Genomic DNA, 19,405 nt, shown 5'->3' with positions numbered 1-19,405 from the left:
TGTCAAGTCTGTTGGTTAAGATGAAGAAAATCCATTGGAAATGCATTTTCAATAAGCATCAGTGGCCTTGGTAAGTATCTTTTACAGAAAAAAAGAAATAGACAGGAATTTCTGCTAAGTTGCTCGCTGAGGAAAACATTTTTCAGCTAAACAGTGTTGTGTATTTTGTAATTTAAACTGTCAAAGCAGTGACAGCACAATTTGTCTGCACATAAAAAAAATGATCCTTTTCCTTAGGGCAGGGGAGCAAAGTGGGAGTTGTGTGGTCTAAGTGACAGTAGTTTGCATGGTATGGCAGTTATGCATCATCTGAGATGGTACTAGCAGTCCCTACTCTATTCTTTTACTAATTTAGATTTTTGAAGAGTTACACTAGTCAAGAATCAAGACATTTCTGCTGTCACAGCACAAAGACCTATTGACTGCACAAATTAATTCGTACAAGAGACTTACCAGCTGGTCTCAGAGTAACTCTGTCATATCTTTACACACTACTTAAACATAGGAAACCCAAAATCCTCATCTTGACTTCATCATATAATCATACTATGAATAGAAGTGGGATAACGATAAAGACCCTTTTTCTCCTTTCCCAAATTTCATTTCCTTTCTCTATTGAGGCATAATACGCTCTGCCAATGAAACTGCAACTACAGTATTTCCACTTGCTCTTGCACTGAAATGGCTTTTGTAATTCAAACCATCTGTTTAAAATTATTTTATGTTCAACATCTTCACTAAGCATTTTACGGATTGTAATAACAAATGACATCTGTTTTAAATTTTAAATGTGGTTCAGTAAACCACATCCAAACCTGAGGCAAAGAGCTCAAAGAATATTTAATTTCAGTTTAACTAATCAAAATTGCTTTGCCTGCATAGAAAAGTCTCTTTTGCCAAAAATCTCCAAGGAGAAATTTGACTATGGCCTGCAAGAAGCCAATAAACCATCAAGTGTCCCAATACCTGAACATACTGCAAATCAGTTACCCCAATGTTAGCCTAAGCAATTTTCTCTGAATTATCCTCTAAACATGGGAAATTGTATCCACAAGTCTCCCAGGCACAAAAACATACTTGGGACAACACTGACAACAGGATAGCACTGACAAAGAGAACAAGGGTACTTCTTTAAGAAACGATGACTGCTTTGAGGCATAAAAGAGAAAACAAGAGCATCACCCTTTGGTAACACTTGTTAGGCAAGTGGAGAAAAAACAAAGTAAAAATTCTGCTCAGTATGCAGGCAGCCAGAAATGCAGAACTCGGAAAAGGCAAAACCCAGCAACCATAAACCCTGTGTGGTTTTGCATCAAATGAGCTATTTCACTGGGTAACAGCATTTTGGGTGCCTATGCCTGTTTTCACAGGTATTTGCAAATCCTCTGGAATATTTCTTAACTTCAAAGTCATTCAGCAATACTCTATCAGCGAGTTTTCTTCAAGCACCACTGTTCTACAGTTTGACATCATATTTTCATCTCAATATGACTGTTTAATTCTTTTGTGCTGCCGAAAGTGTCTTGCATTACTCTGGGCAACCCTCTATTCTTGCAGAAAACAAGGACTGGGTTTGTTGTTTTTTTTTTTTGCTGTCATTGTTTTTTCTTGCCCTGTTTGGAGATTCTGTAGACAGATTTTTCATACTACAAGTTTCATGGGTTACTTCTGGGGAAAGAACATCAGGCTGGGAGCATCTAACAAAACCCAACTCACTGACTGCCACGGCTGCTTGGGTTAAGGGACAAGTGGCCCTTCAGAGAATGAAAGTGCATGGAAGACAGCTTGCCAGAGCCCCCCCTGTCAATCCAAGGCTGGAAGCCCCCTGAGACATTAACAAAAATATTTGTAATAAAGCTATGCAATGGAACACATGCACCAATACAAGCAGCGTAGTTCCTCCCTTTAGCAATACAAGGGACAAGGATCAAACTCTTTGAAGTCCTACAGAAAATATTAAGGTAAGAGCACATGGGAAAAGGATGGAAAAAGAACAACTTTCAGCTGCATTGAGCTAGCTGTGCAAAACCAGCTTGCAAATGTATTCTGTATACACACATATAAGAAAGCACACTTAGACAAAAAAAACATACACTGCTTAAAGTATGTTCCATAGAAGCTAGTATGAATAAGGAAGAAAAAAGCTGACAGAATTGTTTGTCTTTTATTAAGTCACATTTTCTTACTAATATCAAACATTACAAATAAACAAGAATTATCTCAAATAGTAACAAGCCACATCTGTTGAATCTTGCACATAAGCCTCTGAATGCCAATTTGTCAATAGCTTCAGTTTGAAAGAGGGAAAAAAAGAACAAGACAACCTTCTAAGCAAACAGTTATACTTTCAATAGAAGAAATACAGAAGTCAATCAATTTATAGGTACCCACCCTTTCAAAAACATTTTTTTTAAGTACTTAGGAGCTCTTGAGTTCAAAAGTACTACTTAATTATGCTAGCCAGTTGATAATAATGTATAACCCAATACAATTCAGCTGGCTAGAATAACTGGTATTTTATGTATCTTTACCTACCCAGTATCAGTTCACAGCAAAGTTGACACAGGTAGGTAAGTTGCCCACTGAAAACAAGAACTCATTTAAAGCCTGAGGTGAATATACATAAGGAAAGCAATCCAAACTGGAAACACATTATATGGCACATTTCATCAACGAGCACAACTCAGAAGAGCAACCTGTGAGCACAGAGGGGAGGGATGGGCCAGGGACATGCAGCAGGCAAGGGGTCTCCAGGCTACTGCACCGCTCTGGACCCCACAAAGCCCATCGTGCTTACAGGTGCGACCCAGGACTCAGCACCACGACAGACTCGAGTCCCTGGAAAATCCCACCCTGAAAACATGCTGTCAGGAAGTACTGCTTCATCATAAAGAAATAAGCATGAGGGAAAAAAATTTCTCCAATTCCTTCAATCACCAAATGAAACAAACTATTAAAAAAAAATTGCAATAGCCAAGTTGTAAAGTGTAGAAAAACACTAAAAGGATGGATTATATCACCTTCCAGACAGCATTCAAGTTCTCAAGTAGTACTGTAAGTATATATGGTATTTGTCCAAGTATACTTAGAGGTTTAGTAAGAAATTTTTACGCAAAGGAGTTACCTCCTCTTTAACTCTTCCACTAGCAACCACAGCTGGAAGGGGTACACATAGAAAGCATTTTCTTAAGTGTGCATGGCACAAACCCCACTCAAATTATTGGTTACTGCCACTTGTTCTAAAGTGAACATAAGTATTTCAAAGTTCTTTTGGCTCCTACAGCAATCTCTACTAAGTAATTAACATTTGTTATCATTTATGATATATCACCTTGTAAACACCCTCCGTTGAAACCCTGTGAGCTTACACTTGTTTTTAAGACAAAGCCGAGCCACTATTCATTTCTGTAAGACACCTTTATTTTTCAGCTGCTGACTGACTCCATGTCGTGGTTTGGCCTCAGCCAGCATCAAAGAACCGCGCAGCCGCTCGCTCGACTCCCACAGCCGTGGGAAAAATCAGCAGAAAAGGGCAAAACTCGTGGGTTGAAATATTATAATTTAACAGAACAGACAAAGGGAAGAAGAAAGAAAAACAGTAACACCGGTAAAGGAATATAAGAACGCGATTACAGTACTGCCGCGAAGCGCACCGACCGGACCCGCATCGCCGCAGCCCGCCCCCGAGTGGCGACCGACTCCCGCTCCCCGGCTCGCGCCTCTTATAGCGGGGCATGGGTCACGTGGGATGGAATACCTGCCGCCCCTGCCGGGTCCTTGGGGAAATTAACCCCATCCGTGCCGGAACCAGGACACTCCAATAATTAATAGAGCCAGGAAATTATTCCTGGAAACAATCAATATTCTGTCTCTTTGCAATAGAGGGGCACTGCTGATTTAAAATGAAACTCTCCAAACTTATTTGGCAAAAAATGTCAATAGCCTCACTGTAGAAAAAAAGCTCAGAGTGCAAGACAAAAACTGCTAGACAAAGACCCAGAAACCTGGAGAACACAGATGACATCTCTCCAGTTCTTATATTACATCTTCCTCCCACAAATGGAGAATCGTTTGTACTTTCCTGATCTCTTTGCTGGCAAAAGAGGGGAGCAGTAAACACTGGTAGCTAGAAGATTCCAAAGAGATGACAATTACTATTATGAGACAGACACCAAATACAGTTTCATGTCAAGAATACAACGGCAAAGTCTACCTATCTTAGTATCCGCTCTCAGGGAGGACACAACCAGCTAGTTTTGAGATGACAGAAAAAGTCTATTAAACATTCACTTCTGTGTAGCAGTTATTCACCTGTACCCTTATCTGTAGAAACTTGCTTGTAATTAAAAGCATGTTTTCCAAAATAATTAAGACCAGCAAGGTAAACATATTTTATCAGATATTTCATACAAAAATGACTGTAGCAGTTAAAAGAACAAGAGGTCTTCACAGTCACAAATACTGAAAGGAAAATGAAGCCAGTACAGCTGCAGAGAGCTGTCTTGTCCTCCTCTGCTCCTGCCTGCTTATTCCCATGCCAAACCTCTTCCACTCTTGCACAGGCAAGCAGAACGGGAGAATGAATTCAACTGAAAATAACCTCAAGAAAAAAAAAAAGGAAAAGTAAAGATAAGTTTGCTGTAGTTTAGTTCCTCAGTTAATTCACAAAACAGACCTCTGTGTTGGCACCAAGATAGGACTTGCATCGCCTACCAACAACAGTGCCAACTCAGCATGCTCAAAGCATGTCTTCAGACTCCTACTTTGCTCTCCGAAGCCTGCATCTCACACTGGTTGTATTCCTTTCATTAACAACATAGTTTATTGCATGACCTCCTCCTCAGGCCATCTCAAATCTCTCTTATCGTATTTCCCCCTTATATTTGAACATGCCTGAAGAACAGCAGGCTGCATAAGGAAAAATATAAGGGTGGGTTTTTTTTGCAAAATTATGCAAATCCTCCATTGAAGAGAAATAAGGTGAAGCAGGCAACCCTCAAAAGCACAGAGCAGCAGCATGGAGTCAGCATAGAAACATCTCTGCAAGTTGGCCCATGCTTCTGCACTGATAACATATAAATAAGACCTTTTCAATGTCAAGCCGTTAGCTATTGTCTTGATTTCCATAAAGCTTCAATAAAAGACACCTTAAAAAATTCAGTCAAAACAGCTTTTAATTTGAATTTAGTACCTTTAGACCTCAGAACTCAAGAATGACTTTACTAGGATTGTTTTCATACTTCACTTTAGTGCACTGCTTCCCTTCCCCATCTACATTGTCCTTCACAGAATCACAGAATAGTCAGGGTTGGAAGGGACCTCTGGAGATCATCTAGTCCAACCCCCCGCCAGAGCAGGGTCACCTACAACAGGTTGCACAGGACAGCGTCCAGGCGGGTTTTGAACGTCTCCAGAGTGGGAGACTCCTCTCTGGGCAGCCTGTTCCAGTGCTCCACTACCCTCACAGTGAAGAAGTTCCTCCTCATGTTTAGATGGAACTTCCCATGTTCAAGCTTGTGCCCATTACCCCTCGTCCTATCAATGGGCACCACTGAAAAAAGACTCCTCCCATCCCTCTGGCATCCTCCCTTTAAGTATTTGAAAGCATTAATAAGATCCCCCCTCAGTCTTCTTTTCTCTAGACTAAAGAGACCCAAGTTCCTCAGCCTTTCCTCATATGAAAGATGTTCTAATCTTCGTAGCCCTTCACCACGGTAAGGCACACCCTGTTAGAGTGGTCTGTTATCCTCCACAACAGCTTGCAGTGCAGCCTGCATTTCCAAACAACACACTCCATCTTCCAGACTAGGGTGAATGAAGCCCAGGCAATTTAACACTCTACTGTTTGTGGTGTCATAGAAGGTCATATCTTTTATTCCTAAATTATGTCTCCTCACTCAACAGTAACAGCATTTCTTTCTCTCTATTAATTCTCACAAAAACACAATACACTCATCATGAAGCTTGAAGAAGTTTTCTAAAATACTCCTTAGGCTCTGAGCGTGCTTGCTCACTGTATTTTTGATGGTAGGCTTCCAAATATCCACTGTTCACAGTAATGCTTCAAAACAACAGTTTTAGAGGCAGAAAACCACAGGCAAACTTTGATTCAAAGGGATTTTGGAGGTTCATTTTGTGTAATTCAGGTCCTCATCTGACTTCATGGGACATTTTTGGTGAGGCTGAAATTATTTCCAAGAGCCCCTTCACACTGCTCTACTACTTTTAATTCAAATCCCAACTTAACAAACACTTTCTAAATTCAGTTTCTCTGGGTAAATCCACATCTATACTTAACACACAGGTAACTTAATTACTGATACAAGCTATTCTCATTAAAAACCATGCCCTTAAAACTGGAAGGGACAGACACAGTTTCAAAGAAACAGCAGAGGTCTTTAAGCACAAACTACCAACACCATGAGTCTCAACATTTGCATTATTCAGCTGCTGCAGAATATCAAATGTTTTTGAGGTTAGAGAGTTTATAAAGCACCAAAATTTATTTTTCTTAAGGTCTGAAAATAAACATAAAAATAAATTTCTGTAAAGTTTCTCTTGAAAGGGGGTAAAATTCTTAAATAAACATACATAGACAAAGATTCTTTTAGGTTCGCTCAGTTTTGGAAGACAACTGAAGCAAGAGTTGGCAGAACACTCAGATCTACATTATTTTAAAGTAGAAATCAGACTTGCTTTAGATTTTGCTGCATTATTTTGTTCCCTGTGCCTTGATTAGGACTCTAATCAGATAAAAAAAAAGCTACTCCACTGTAGGACTCACTGGAACACATTAATTCATACATTTCAAGTATTCAGCACAGAAAAACCCAATATGGACCTAACACAATTATTTTTAAAAAACGAAATTAGCTTTGTCTGTAGAAGCTGAAAGAGAAAAACCCCTCATAGTCTGACTTGAACTGTGTGTTCACTGTGACAGCAATTGACACTGCACCAGACTAGCACAGAAAAAAAGTGCACTTTACACACACAACCCCAAACAGCATAGAGGGAATCCAAAACCAGTCATACGTTTAAGTTCATTAAACTTTGAAGCATTAGCTCAAGATTTAACATTCCTACCAAAATCAACACATTAAAACCAAAGACTGATTTTTTGGTACTTATTTTTCATCTCAAGAACTGTAAGTTTAAAAGTTCATTAAAAACCATGTTTAGACTGAAAAAAGTAATTATATGCCACTACCTCCAAAAAACTCTGAAGATATTTTTTCAAGCCCCTTGTATTTTGGGCACTTCGCTTGACAGGCACAATTTGAGAAATCAAGCTTTCTGAGATGTATTTAGGTATGCTGTTCTTCAGATACAGAACTCAAAACCTTTAAAAGTTAGAAGAAAACACTAAGTCCAGTAAGAGACAAAGCAGTTTGATGAACAATCAAACTCTCTCTGCCTCTCTCTGACTGACTATCAAATAAATTATATATAAAAAAAAAAACCCTAATTCATAGCTGTCTGCCTCAAGGACACTTATATAATGCTTTATTTCCAGAACTCATGCATCTTTTTCTACCTTGCACATCCTCCAAGGTACTACACTTTCCTCATCGGGTTTTCTTTTCAGGTATCTCAAAACAATATCCCTTTGGTATACTATAAGAAACTGTTTTTAAGCATGTTGTAAGAAGCACACTTCTCTCCCCACATTCTTCAGCTCTGGCACACACATTTCAGCTGTGTTAACTTTACCCCAGCCATCCACAAATTATTTTGGACCAACTGAGTGACATCTATAAATATTTCAGTTTGTTTCATAAGCTCAAAGAAATCTCTGTGGAAGTACCGAAAGAGAGAAATACTTTTACATTATTCTAGGTGAGAAAGGGGGAAAAAGTTAGTCCTTACTGTAACAGCACACAGAAGTCGGATGAAATTAGTCTCTCACAAGAAAGGCACAATTTATGCTTTGAACTACCTCGAAACAACTTCCAGTCACATGTAAACACTGCCGATCGCCACTAGATGCTGCTACAGGACATCAGTAGGTTTTTCCCTCCATTTTAAGGGAAGAGGCAGAACACCGGTGTATCAACTTTTAACAAGTTCATACTGAACGTGCTTTAACTCTCCAGAAAGGAAAGGAAAAAGCACAAGACTTCTTTTAAGGGTGCCTAATTCCCCCGGAGCAGCAACAGTAAAATACTTTTACTGTGGTCTGGGTCGGATTTTAAAGCATTTTTAATATACCACCATTTTGCTTTATGCTACAACCAGCTCACGCTACATTACTTGCTCTCTTTTTGTATATCGACAACGTAAAACAGGAAGTTAGGAAAAAAAAATAAAAGCTTATTACAGGACAATGCAAAGTTGATGACCCTGTTTACAAAAAAATATGCGAATTAAAAATAGAAGGAAAGTAGTCTTAAAGCATACTATCATTATGTGAATGGAATAGTTTGCAGTCACAGTACTGAGTAATGCTTCTGGATGCCAGTATCGCCGCAAAACGTCACTATTTTATTAACAAGACTTCAGCCCAAATTTTGCTCAGTAAAGCAATTAATTCCCAGCGAATGAGCTTTACACAGAGCTGCCATTAGTAGGAAAGGGACGTTATTTTCAAGGAAGCAGAACAGAAACAAACGCTGACTGTTCTGCGTCGTTTCTAGTAAGCTGAACTTCCTTCAGTAACAAACACTACCTGTTGCTACACTCCGGCTTCAATTCGAGTTTCTTGCCAGGTAACATACAAGCTAACAACTTTGCTACATCATCATCTTTCTAACAGCGATAGCGTCATACTTCCAGATACACAACTTATTACTACTCGTGCTTGCACCCTCCCTCATTTCAGGCCTATCGGCTCGTGCCCATCGGGGTGGCGGGGCCCAGGCCTCCCGGGGCCCTCGTACGAGGCCGGCTGACAGGTGCCTTGGAGCCTGGGCCCCGGGCCGGGTGCCGAAGCCGACCCCCGCACCCTCAACCCCAACAACGCCCTTACGCCACCGGCTGGGCCGCCGCCACCGCGAGGCCCCCAGAGCGGCCAAAGCTCTCCAAAGGCCGGGAGGCACAGACCGGCGCTCACCTCCACAGCAGGGGCCCGGCGGCGGCGGCAGCCGCCCCCCCCCCCCCCCCCCCCCCCCCCCCCCCCCCCCGCAGGAAGCGCTCAGCACGCACGCGCCAGAACTCACTCATCTCCCCTGCCGCGAGCTCCGGCAACTTCCGCTTCCGCCGAGCCGGTCCCGCTCTCCGGCCACGCCCCCCGCACAGGCGTGACGCGCAAAGCCCCGCCCTTCAGCAAGCACCTCCCCCCTTCCCTCAGGCCCCGCCCCTGGGATGCCGCCCCTTCTCCTGTGAGGAGGAGGCGGGCCTGAGGCCTGGAGGGGCAGAGTCTGGGTGCTGGGCCGCCGCTCGCAATTGGTCGGAGGAACTGTCGCGAGAGTTGGGATCCGGAAGCGGTAGTGGGGCGGGTGGGAGGTGGCTGAGGAGGCGGCGGCTGTGGCGGCTGGGAGTCGGTGTTGCCGCCGTCGGCAGAGCCCGCAGCAGCGAAGCGGGCTGGCAGCGGGCCCGGCCCCGCCAGAAGTGGCGGTGGCGGCGGTTCCGCGCAGGCTTTGCCGAGGTAGCGCCTTGGCAGCGGTCGCGCCGTGTCGGGCTGTAAGATGGCGGCGGCGGGCGGGGGCAGCAGTGTGAACCCCTTCCTCAGCGACTCCGAGGAGGACGAGCCTGAGGAGTCCAGGCCCGGCGGCGGCAGCAGCAGCAGCAACGAGCCGGGCGGGCCGGCGTACCCGCAGCAGCAGCAGGAGCTGGCGGCAACCGCGGGGAGCCCTGAGGAGCTGCCGGGTTTGCGTGCGGCAGCGCCGGGCGATGCCGGCGGCGGTGTGGGGGCGGGCGGCGGGGCCGGCGCGGCGGAGCCGCCGCGGGTGTCGATGGACACGATAGCGGCGCAGCTTCTGCGGGACCAGTTCTTGCTGACGGCGTTGGAGCTGCACACGGAGCTGCTGGAAGGCGGCCGGGAGCTGCCCCGGCTCCGCGATTTCTTCTCCAACCCGGGCAACTTCGAGCGACAGAGCGGCACGCCGCCCGCCGGCGGAGCCCTGGGCAGCCTGGGCGGCAGCGTGCTCGGAGGAGCAGGCGGCAGGGAGCCCGGGTCCGGGCAGCTCAGTAAGTAGCTCGGGGGAAGGGGAGGTCGGGTCGGGAAGGGGAGGGGGGCGTCTCTGGGGAGCGGCGGCAGTCGCGGCTGGGCGCACGGGGCTGGTCAGGGATACCTGACGGTGCGGCCCTTGCCGGTGCGGGTCGCGAGGGAAGGCGGTCGGCCGGGGAGAGGCGTTTTGCATCGCTTCTTGTTGTCTGTAATGTGCGTGCGGGACTGGGGGAGGCTGTAGGAGCGGGGCAGGCGGGGGCCGAGAAGAGGAGGTGCCAGGACCAACGTCACCCTGGTCCCGCTCCCGTACCTTATGGAGTCTTAGCCGTTCTGTGAAGGTCACGCTTGTGCTCAATGTGGAAGAAATGCGAGGGGTGGAAATTTCAGCCTTAATTTTTACCTGTCTTGGAGTTTCTTGTGCCTTCCTTAGTGTCTACTGTGAAGAGATAAGTTGTATGCCTCTAGGAGAGAGTTGGGTGTTAAGCCATGGCTGTTACATTTAAAGTCTAAAAATTGTCAAAAATAGGGTATTTGGAGCCACCGTATTATTTCTGCTGATGCATTGGAATGGCTAAGTCATCCAAGGATGGGTCTGAGTTTCACGTCATGCACAACTAATACAATGTTTCCTATAATTAATGCTGGCATGTTTATCAAGTGCCTGCAGTCTTTGGTTAACCATTTGGGGATTTGGAGTTGGGGAGTGATAAGTATACTGGGTTAGTATAGCTTTTGGGAGGAAGAAGTGGTGCATATATTTGGAAAATCATCACATACGTGGCCTTAAAAGCTTTTGAGTTTTAATAGTAGAGCAGATGGGTTAGAATAAAATTACTTGTTTATCTTATCAACGTTACTGTCAAATGTAGAGTCCTAAAAAGGTGGTAGCTTGTGGAAGTGGCTTTGAGAGAGAGAAGCTGCCCAGCCACCTGACTTTTGAGGACTTAATGAACCCATGGGAAGGTATTGAAATGAAAGGATTTGTGGTTAGCAGACAGTTGAAAGACTTACTTATGTGTATTCTAAGATATCTAAAGGGATTTTATAAATAGTCCCATATTTTTGTTTGTTTTAAAAAAAGTTTCAAATATTGCAGATGCATACAGTTAGACTTAAAATTTGGAAATAACTAATAGTATTTACATGGCTGGGATAATAGGAGACATCTAAACTTTCAACTTGCTATTGCTTTTCAATATCTTTTAAAAATGGTATGGATTTTTTTTTTTAATTTACGCTGTGTTTTTTACATTCTGGTTATCTTGTTTATGAATACTTAGAATATCATACTTGGCTTTGTCTAACTGAGAGCTTCAGTGTGGTCTGCTCTGTGGTAAGATTGGTGAATGTTGGAAAAGCCCATGCTTCAAGTCTTCGAACTGATATAAATTTCTGTTTCATTAAAAGCAGCTTCCTTGGGGATTCCAGTCAATTCATCCGATTGATTATGCATTCTCTTTTCTTTGTTAACATGATATGTTGTTTCCAATAATTGATAATGTGCATACTCCAGTAGAATTAGAAAAAGAGCAGCTTGTGCAACTGTGGTGTTATGAACACACAAAAAATGACCTCTTGCAATCCTAGACAAATGTACGCTTGTGTGAGAACATTTTAATGATTGTTGTGCTGACTTGCTGAATGATAGATGGCGATGGGACATCACTATTAAAAAATGGGGGGGGGACTAAAACTTACTTCGGAGCAGGTGTGCTAAAAATAAATATCACACTAGACCTTAGGTTAAAAGTTAAGTGTAAGTGTCTTGAAATCTGATATCTACAACAGGTTAGAGTGTGCTTTTCAGAGGAATTTTTCATCTCAACAATGATTCAAAAGGTAGTTTACACTGAGTGACATTGAAAGGTGACAGATCCAGAACAGTGGAAAAAGATGTCTTTTTGTATAGCTCAAATAGATTTTTGAACTTACTGCCATCGGACTTTCTTGCAGTCTGGAGTCTAGCATGAAGCTAGCAATTGTGACAGTGCTGTTCAGCCTGATTCTCGTTAATATCAACAAGAGCAGTTAGTCTCATGCCTTTGAATTTATGCCAATTTCCAGATGCTAAAAAATAGAACGCAGAAGACTATGATGGGCTGAAAATTGCATGGTCTTTGCAAGAGTTCTTTTCACTTCCCTCTTAAGCACCTGATATTATTGGATTTAGGTAGATGACTAAGACACGAGTCAGATCCAAACAATAGTTTCCTAATTTAGTCAAAAAGTTTAGTTTCATTGAGAGATCTGGTGTGTTCTGCCCGCATTTGTGGATCCTCACATGGAGACTTGAAGAGAATGTATGTGAGAGTAGTGCAGGTACCTTCTCTAACATGCCAAAAGGTATTTGAGAATAAACCAGTAGTTTTCTTCATAGAAACTATTGATGTACAACTTAGTGGAGTTTGGCATGATTGTTATTTCAAGGTCACTTGAATTTTATGCTTCAGTGAAAAAAATCTTAATGTGGTCAGATTAAAAAAAAAAAATATTCTTTATTTCTGTTGATACCTAAAGTCAGAATTTGTTCTCAGCACTAACTTTGCACCTGTTCCTCCCTGCCCCAAGTTAGATGAATTTCTATGGTTTTACACTGTGTTTTTTGATAATTTGAGTGGATGCAGAAAAAGTGAGACTGACAATTCTTATTGAATGTGAAGTATGTTTGGAATGCTGCCTGAGGATTTCCATGGAGCAATGGAAAGCTTCGTACTGTGCATTCCTGTGCAGAATGGGAGAATTTCAGTGCAAGTGTTCATTAGCATGTCTCAGGATCCTTTTAGACAAGCTAAAATATGAGTGCATGCTGGAATTTCTTTTGGTTTTTCTTATCTGTCTCTTTATAGACTGCTATAAAGAGATTTTAATGAAGTATCATAGGATTTAAACAACTAGCATCATGTGGTCAGCTAGTGACTTAGAAGCTGTTTTGTCTTTGAACCATGCTTCAGAGCACTTGGTTACAAAAGCAAATGATAGTCAGATGACTAGGATTGCTTAGATTTTTGCAAAAAAAAACCCCTTCTGTTTTCCAGCAGCAGTAATGTCACAGCTGCGAACAGAGATTGTTATATTGTAATGAAAAATATGGAAATGTATATTTTGTCTAGCAACTTTTCTTTTCTAGTTTGAAGCAAATTCACTTTGTGAAGGAGTAAACACTGTTCCTTTAGATGCACAGCACTTGTGTCCAGTCATACTTCATGTCCTGTATCTCTGCTAGATCCTCCCAAGCTTCTGCGATGGCTTCTTCCATTGGTTTTTCAATAGCAGTAGCTCCACATCTGCAAGACCATTTTGATACTGCTTTTTTAATGCTACTCATGTGAATGGTATGGTTTGGAAGTCCCTCCTTCATACAGTATTCCAGATTTTTTGCAAGGCTTTGGTTAGCACCTATGTATTAAATTTAAATTTGTGACCCCTTCCTTATCACTTTTGCATAAGCAAGTACAGGACAAATTGGGACATTTGAAATTTAGAAATAAAACTGTGCCTTAAATGTCTCATCCCTGTTTCTGAACCTTCAGTGTTTTTGCTTATATACATATGACCATAATTCAAGCCTGAGCACAGTGGCTGAAGAGACCTTTTTTTTCGTTTGGGTTTGGATTTTTTTTTGTGATTGATATGATGCCTTTTGATTGCTGTGTTTGTTGAGTGCCCTTTCCTGAAGGGATGCAGCTTATACTGTTAGAATTAGCTTTAGTCTTAAAATCTGCCATTTATTTTTTCTTAATGGCTACAAAAGCTCAACATTCTCAAAATTTGAAATCACTTTAATGAAGATCATAAAGAAGGGGTCTGAACAGTTACATTTATGTTTTTCTGAAGGTGATTTCTTTCTATTTATTTCCTAAATAAAGTTGTTTCTAACTTTCTGGGGACTTGATTCCAGTTATATTAAGCTAATCTGTGAGTACAAAAATATAAAACATTGCTTTTTTGTAGTAAGGTCCTGACTTTGTTTACAATTTGGGATTTTGTTGTTGTTGTTTCAGTTGTTGTGAAGTATCTCTCTGTTTTTTCTTGTAGCCTTTGAAATTCAGAGGGGTCCTACTGGAAAAAGCCATGTGGAAAGAGCGTATTGATTATGCTTTTGTGAGAAAGGGGTGTCTTAGTAACAGCTCTCAGTCCTGAGTTACAGACATTGTGACTATGTGCAGGCCTTTGTCATGGTCAGTGTTTCACCAGATTTTTGTTTTGTATGAATATATAGCAGAACTGGGCTACCTCAAAGCAGTTCATTATGTCTCAGCTTAAATTGCAGTCTAAATAAGATAGCAAATTGGGAAGAAGACAAATAACTTCTGTTATTCTAATGACTAGTTCTTTGTTTGTTAAGTGTTTTGTTATCAGCTCAAGTCTTTTTTTTTTTACTTTATGAAAGTAAGCAAAAATATATAGTCTTGTTGGCTACCTCTCCAGATGCTGTGAGGTGGAATGATGATTTGTGGGTGAGATGGTGGTTTTACCCCATGATTTGGGAAAGGTGCTCCTCTTAGGAAGAACAGTATGGAAGGGTGCACATAAATAGGTAATCAAAGCCACTGGTATCAGTGGATGGGAGAGGCTGAATGTTGTCTCTTTAAAAGAAGTGGAGAAAACAGTTGAAAGAGCAAGAGGTTTGTATGTAATGGTGAAGGAAAGGGGAGACGAGTTCCCTGCAGACCTGCCAGTAAACAGTAATGCCAGGATGAAACCTGAGAGTTTTCGTGGTGCTCTGATGTTTGCTTTACTGATAGAGAAGCCAGGTGAACTTTCTCCAGTTGTGACTGCTTTAAACCCCCCCTCCGTTTTACTGACACTGGTATTTCTGAAAAGTTTTCAGTGAGATGCACTTCATAGCTTAAGAACGTAGGTTATTAGTTTAAGACTTCTGCAACTGTTGAAGTTGTCAAATGAGTGAAACCAGGTCTGCTGGAAGCTGTTTCTGATGGATGAGCGGATAGTTTAAACTTTGGCCGATATCTATGTTGAGGTGATTTGGGATGTAATTGTAGATAGTTCAGAAGACAGGTCAGTCCCCATAAGTGTATAACTACATAAAGAAATAACAAGATAAGGTAGCATGAGATAAGCATGACATTGATGGGCAAAGAAGGACAGACTAGTAGCCACTAGTACTAGGCAGGTATATATCAAGCTGTAACTGAGTAGCAAGTGTACCATATGTCCAGACTATAGTTTACCTTATAGTAACTTATTTGTGTGTTCTTGTTCTCTTAGGATGTTTACAGATACGCTATGGGGAAGTTAGCTGCTTTAGTCCTGACTTTCTGTTCTGTTCCTGTGCCAGAGTTACTGTTAGTTTTCTACGTCTGGGAAGGCAGAATCGAACCTCCATATATAGGCACTGTTGCTAGCTCACTTATGTGTGTTTAACCATGCCTTGGTTGAGACCTTCAGCAAAGTGAGCAGGCTTTGTGCTGAAGCAGCACACGCTTCCTTACGACAGTTTTGCTGTTAGGGAAGGGAGAGATTTTTTTGGGGGGGGGGGGGGGGGGGAGAGAAGAAGGGAAATAACAATAAGATTAGCTACAGCTTTGCATTTCAGAACCAACCATTTGGAAGCTTCTTTAAGCTCCCCTGTACATAATTTCGATTCTGTATAAGTTATTGAGTTTCTTGTAGCTTTTCTTCCTCTGAGGATTATCTTTTTCTTGACTGAAGATGTGACTTGTAAATTCTATTCAGCTGAGAGAACACTTGCTGAAAATTTTGAGATTCATTACCTGATATAAAAAGATTTCTCTAGTATTTGCTAACAAGTCATGATCAAGTAAGTATTGATATCAGCTGTGTTGGTTTTCTAGTGTGTTGTGAAGATGCAGGTTTGAGCAACTGAGTAGAATTCTCCTCTAGCATAGGGTAAAACTTTGAGTGATTCAGTAAAAGTTGCAGGCCTTGTATTTTTAATTGTGAAGCATGTGCTTGAGACATGGCACAAAGTATATTGAGTTTGTTGGATGAAAAGTTAAAAAAAATTGTAAATTTTTTTTTTTTTTTAAGACAGACCAAGCTGAAAAAGCCCTTGAGAAATACTGAAGTCTTTCCCCTGGTGCACTGTAGGGGAGAGGCAATTTACTTCCTCCCTTCCTGCAATATAACGCTGCATGATGGTGTTGCAACTCATTACTTTGCTGTTGAATTGAAGGAAATACTGTTACGTAAAAACTCACAGAATAAGAATTTCTTATTTATATAACAAGTACTTTTTCATCTTGATTTGATGCTCAGGGAAGAGAGAGCTATCAGCTGTTATGTCATTTGAGAAAAGTGTTGGAGTAAGAGAAATCATGGCAAAAATAATTGCAGAATCACAGCATGGTTGAGGTGGGAAGGGACCTCTGCAGGTCATCTTGTTGAATCCTCCTACTTGAGCAGGGCCATCTACAGCCAGCTGCCCATGAACATGTTCATATGGCTTTTAAATATCTCTGAGGATGGAGGCGCCGCCACCCCTCTGGGCAACCTGTACCCAGTCACTGTCACAGTAGAAAAATTATTTTCTGATGTTCAGAGGGAACCTCCTGTGTTTGTGTCCGTTGCCTTTCGGCCTGTCCCTGGGCACTACCGAGAAGAGTCTAGCTCCATCTTCTTTGCACCCTCTGTTCCAGTATTTATACACATTGATGAGGTCCCCCCTTGAGCCTGCTCTTCCCCAGGCTGAACAGCGCCAGCTCTCTCAGCCCCTCCTCATAGCAGAGATGCTTCAGTCTCTAGTTGCTAGATTTTAATTTTTTAAATATTTTTTTAATTCTTTGTAGAATCCATGTGGACACACGTTGTTAAAACTTAACTAGAAAATTTACTACTGTCCTGATATAAATGTAGAAATAGGGGAAAAGGGAACATACTAGAATTGAAATATGAAGAAAACTGAGAGAATACAATGATTGAGAATTAAGATGGGTATTATCTATACACTCGAAGTAGTTGCTAAGTAAAGGCAGCCATTTAAGGACTAGATTGATATAATTTTGCTTGATGTCAGGGAGTATAACAGAAAACTGGGTTACTGCAGAGAATGGCAAAATCCTTGTAATGCTAGTTAATTGATACGCTTTGGGAAATGCAGTGCTGCACCATCGAGCATATGGAGTTAATTTGATGCTGTTGATGCTTTCTGATTTCTGCTGAAGCCAGCTGGGGGTCTTGAGCTGGAAGAAGTACCTCTGTGCCATGCTTCTCCCTTAGCTTTTTTGTTTCGGGAAGCCCTGGCAGCTCAAGCACACTGCTGGGTTTGATGCTTTCCCCAAGGTCATATGCCCCTGGACCTCAGTGTTCACTGCAGCAACATTCAAATGGCCTTGTGAAGGGCTGGCTTAATTCTTTCAGACTCAACTAATTTGGATGCTGCCTGAGACTGTCTATGGAGTAAGCCTCCCCCTGGCCCCCAGAAAATCCAAAACACAGTATTTGTTATTGGTATGGCTCTCCATTAGATCAGCTCCGGTGAATCTGTATCTGTGTCTTAACCCAATTCATTTGCTTGTGAGTATGTTATTTCTGTGCTAGGATGCAAGATCCGTCTATTTGCTACTTGTAATTTCATCCTTACGAGCTTCTGCTATGTTCCTGTCATGGTAGTGAGGGTTATACATTGCAGTAGAAAGATACCTGCAAAGTAGTTGTTTTATGTGTCTGGTGATTGGTTAATTTTTTTTCTGCTGTTCTTGGCTGGCAAGCATAGGTTCATTGTCTCCAAGTAGCTTTAGGGTTTTTACCCGCATGTACTTTCTATGAATTTTCATAGCTTGTTACTAATATGAAGTAGGTAGATGTATTGATCATCTGTTTTCAGTCTGGTTTGGCTTGCCCGTCATGGACTAGTATTACCTGATCATCTTGAATGCCTGTTCTGGGTAATTTGTAAGTGGATTGCTCTGACAGATCAGAAGTTAATTTTATTCTAGTAGCTTTACTTAACTTAGTTTCCTTTTCATTTGATTATGGTCTGAGGTCGTCTTTTCAGAACATACTAACTTTGAAAATTTAGCAGGTCTCATTGAGTAAGAACATCTGTGAGGTTGTAAAAGACACTCTTGCAGTTACAAAACAAGGTTGATAGGTTAGGTACTTACAATTTAGTGCCTGATGCAATGAATTACTTTAAGGCTTTTAGTTCCATCTCAGAGTTACCATAGTGATGTGGAATGTGTTTATCTGGTAAAATTTACTCTGCAAGTTCAAATTGTTTTAAAAAAATTATATACGTCTGTTTCTACCGTGAAGGTTTTATGCTAGAGCAGGTTCTGCTGCCATGGATCAAGTTTGCTCTGCTGGCTGATCCAGCATTGGTAAGCTTGGTACAAGTTGAAACATATCAGAACTTTTAAATGCAGCAGCCATTTAAGACTTTTCGAAGTAATATTGCTCCACAGTTGTCTTATGAAATTTGGTAAGGCTTAAAGAAATCTGCAGTAGCATTTATGGGGAATTAAATAGTTTAATTAATTGATTCATATGTATTGCACAACACATTGCACAATGTATCTATTTCAATTGCTACATAATGGAGCCACAAACACACACTATGACTCGATGATCACTTTTTAAAGTGTTAATGAAGTCTGATTCTTTAATTTAATGTACAAAGAACTCCATTAAAGCTGTTCAGGTTTTTACATTATTCCACATCTTCTGTAAATGCTATCTCTCTTGCCAGATGGTTTAGTCACATATGCATATGTGCAATTCAGTGCTAATATAGGGCTTAATCATGTGCAAGTAAATACAAGAGGAAATTTATTCTTTCTCCCATATAGTCTCTGTTGCCAGTTTCCTTGGCTTCTACTGTTTTGTGCCTCTGATATTGTGCAGGACAGCTGAAAATGCAAGTTATTCAAGGACATGCTTTTTCAGAGCAGTATCTCTAGAAGAGGGTAGGCCATCTCTTGTGTGGCCATAAGGGCTAATTTACTCTAGGTCTTGAATGTTTAAGGTAGGTAAAATACCCAGTCTGCTGACTTCTTTGCCACCAACAGAAACAGATTTTTAAATATATATTTATACACTTTCATTTCATTAGGACTGAACTTTGGTAATTATTTTATTGTACCTGTAGCATGGAGAAAAAAGGAAAACTGGCAGACCTGAGTAGTTTCTAAGGAAACTTCTCAACTGGGGTCTGTTACCAGAGTACTTGCTGGTTTGCCTACATCTCTTTGAACTTAAAAATTAGGTTGGATATTGCAAAGGTAAAGATAAGCTGTACCCTATGAAATATGTTGTACTGTTGTCTTTTCCAGATGTGTACGAAGTTTTTTCCAACCTTTGATTTGCAGACCCCTT

General features: G+C 41.6%; 2 protein-coding genes across 2 annotated transcripts in view; one reads left to right on the top strand and one right to left on the bottom strand.

The window, feature by feature from the left end:
* Positions 1-9,172, bottom strand: part of PIGN (phosphatidylinositol glycan anchor biosynthesis class N) — a 112,522-nt gene extending 103,350 nt beyond the window's left edge. Inside the window, exon 1 of the mRNA XM_082479394.1 lies at positions 9,159-9,172. The gene's annotated coding sequence lies outside the window, so the exon portion shown is untranslated. The remainder of the gene's footprint in view (positions 1-9,158) is intronic.
* A 450-nt stretch (positions 9,173-9,622) lies between these two features.
* The window catches only part of RELCH (RAB11 binding and LisH domain, coiled-coil and HEAT repeat containing), an 86,103-nt gene continuing 76,320 nt past the window's right edge, over positions 9,623-19,405 (top strand). The window contains exon 1 of the mRNA XM_082479600.1: positions 9,623-10,128. Coding sequence (XP_082335726.1) covers positions 9,627-10,128 — 502 coding nt within the window. The 5' untranslated portion in view covers positions 9,623-9,626. The remainder of the gene's footprint in view (positions 10,129-19,405) is intronic.

Source organism: Vanellus vanellus (assembly GCF_965231255.1).
Source record: "Vanellus vanellus genome assembly, chromosome: 2".
NCBI lineage: Eukaryota > Metazoa > Chordata > Aves > Charadriiformes > Charadriidae > Vanellus > Vanellus vanellus.
Note: the sequence above shows the minus strand (reverse complement) of the source record. Positions and strands in the feature narration are given on the sequence as shown.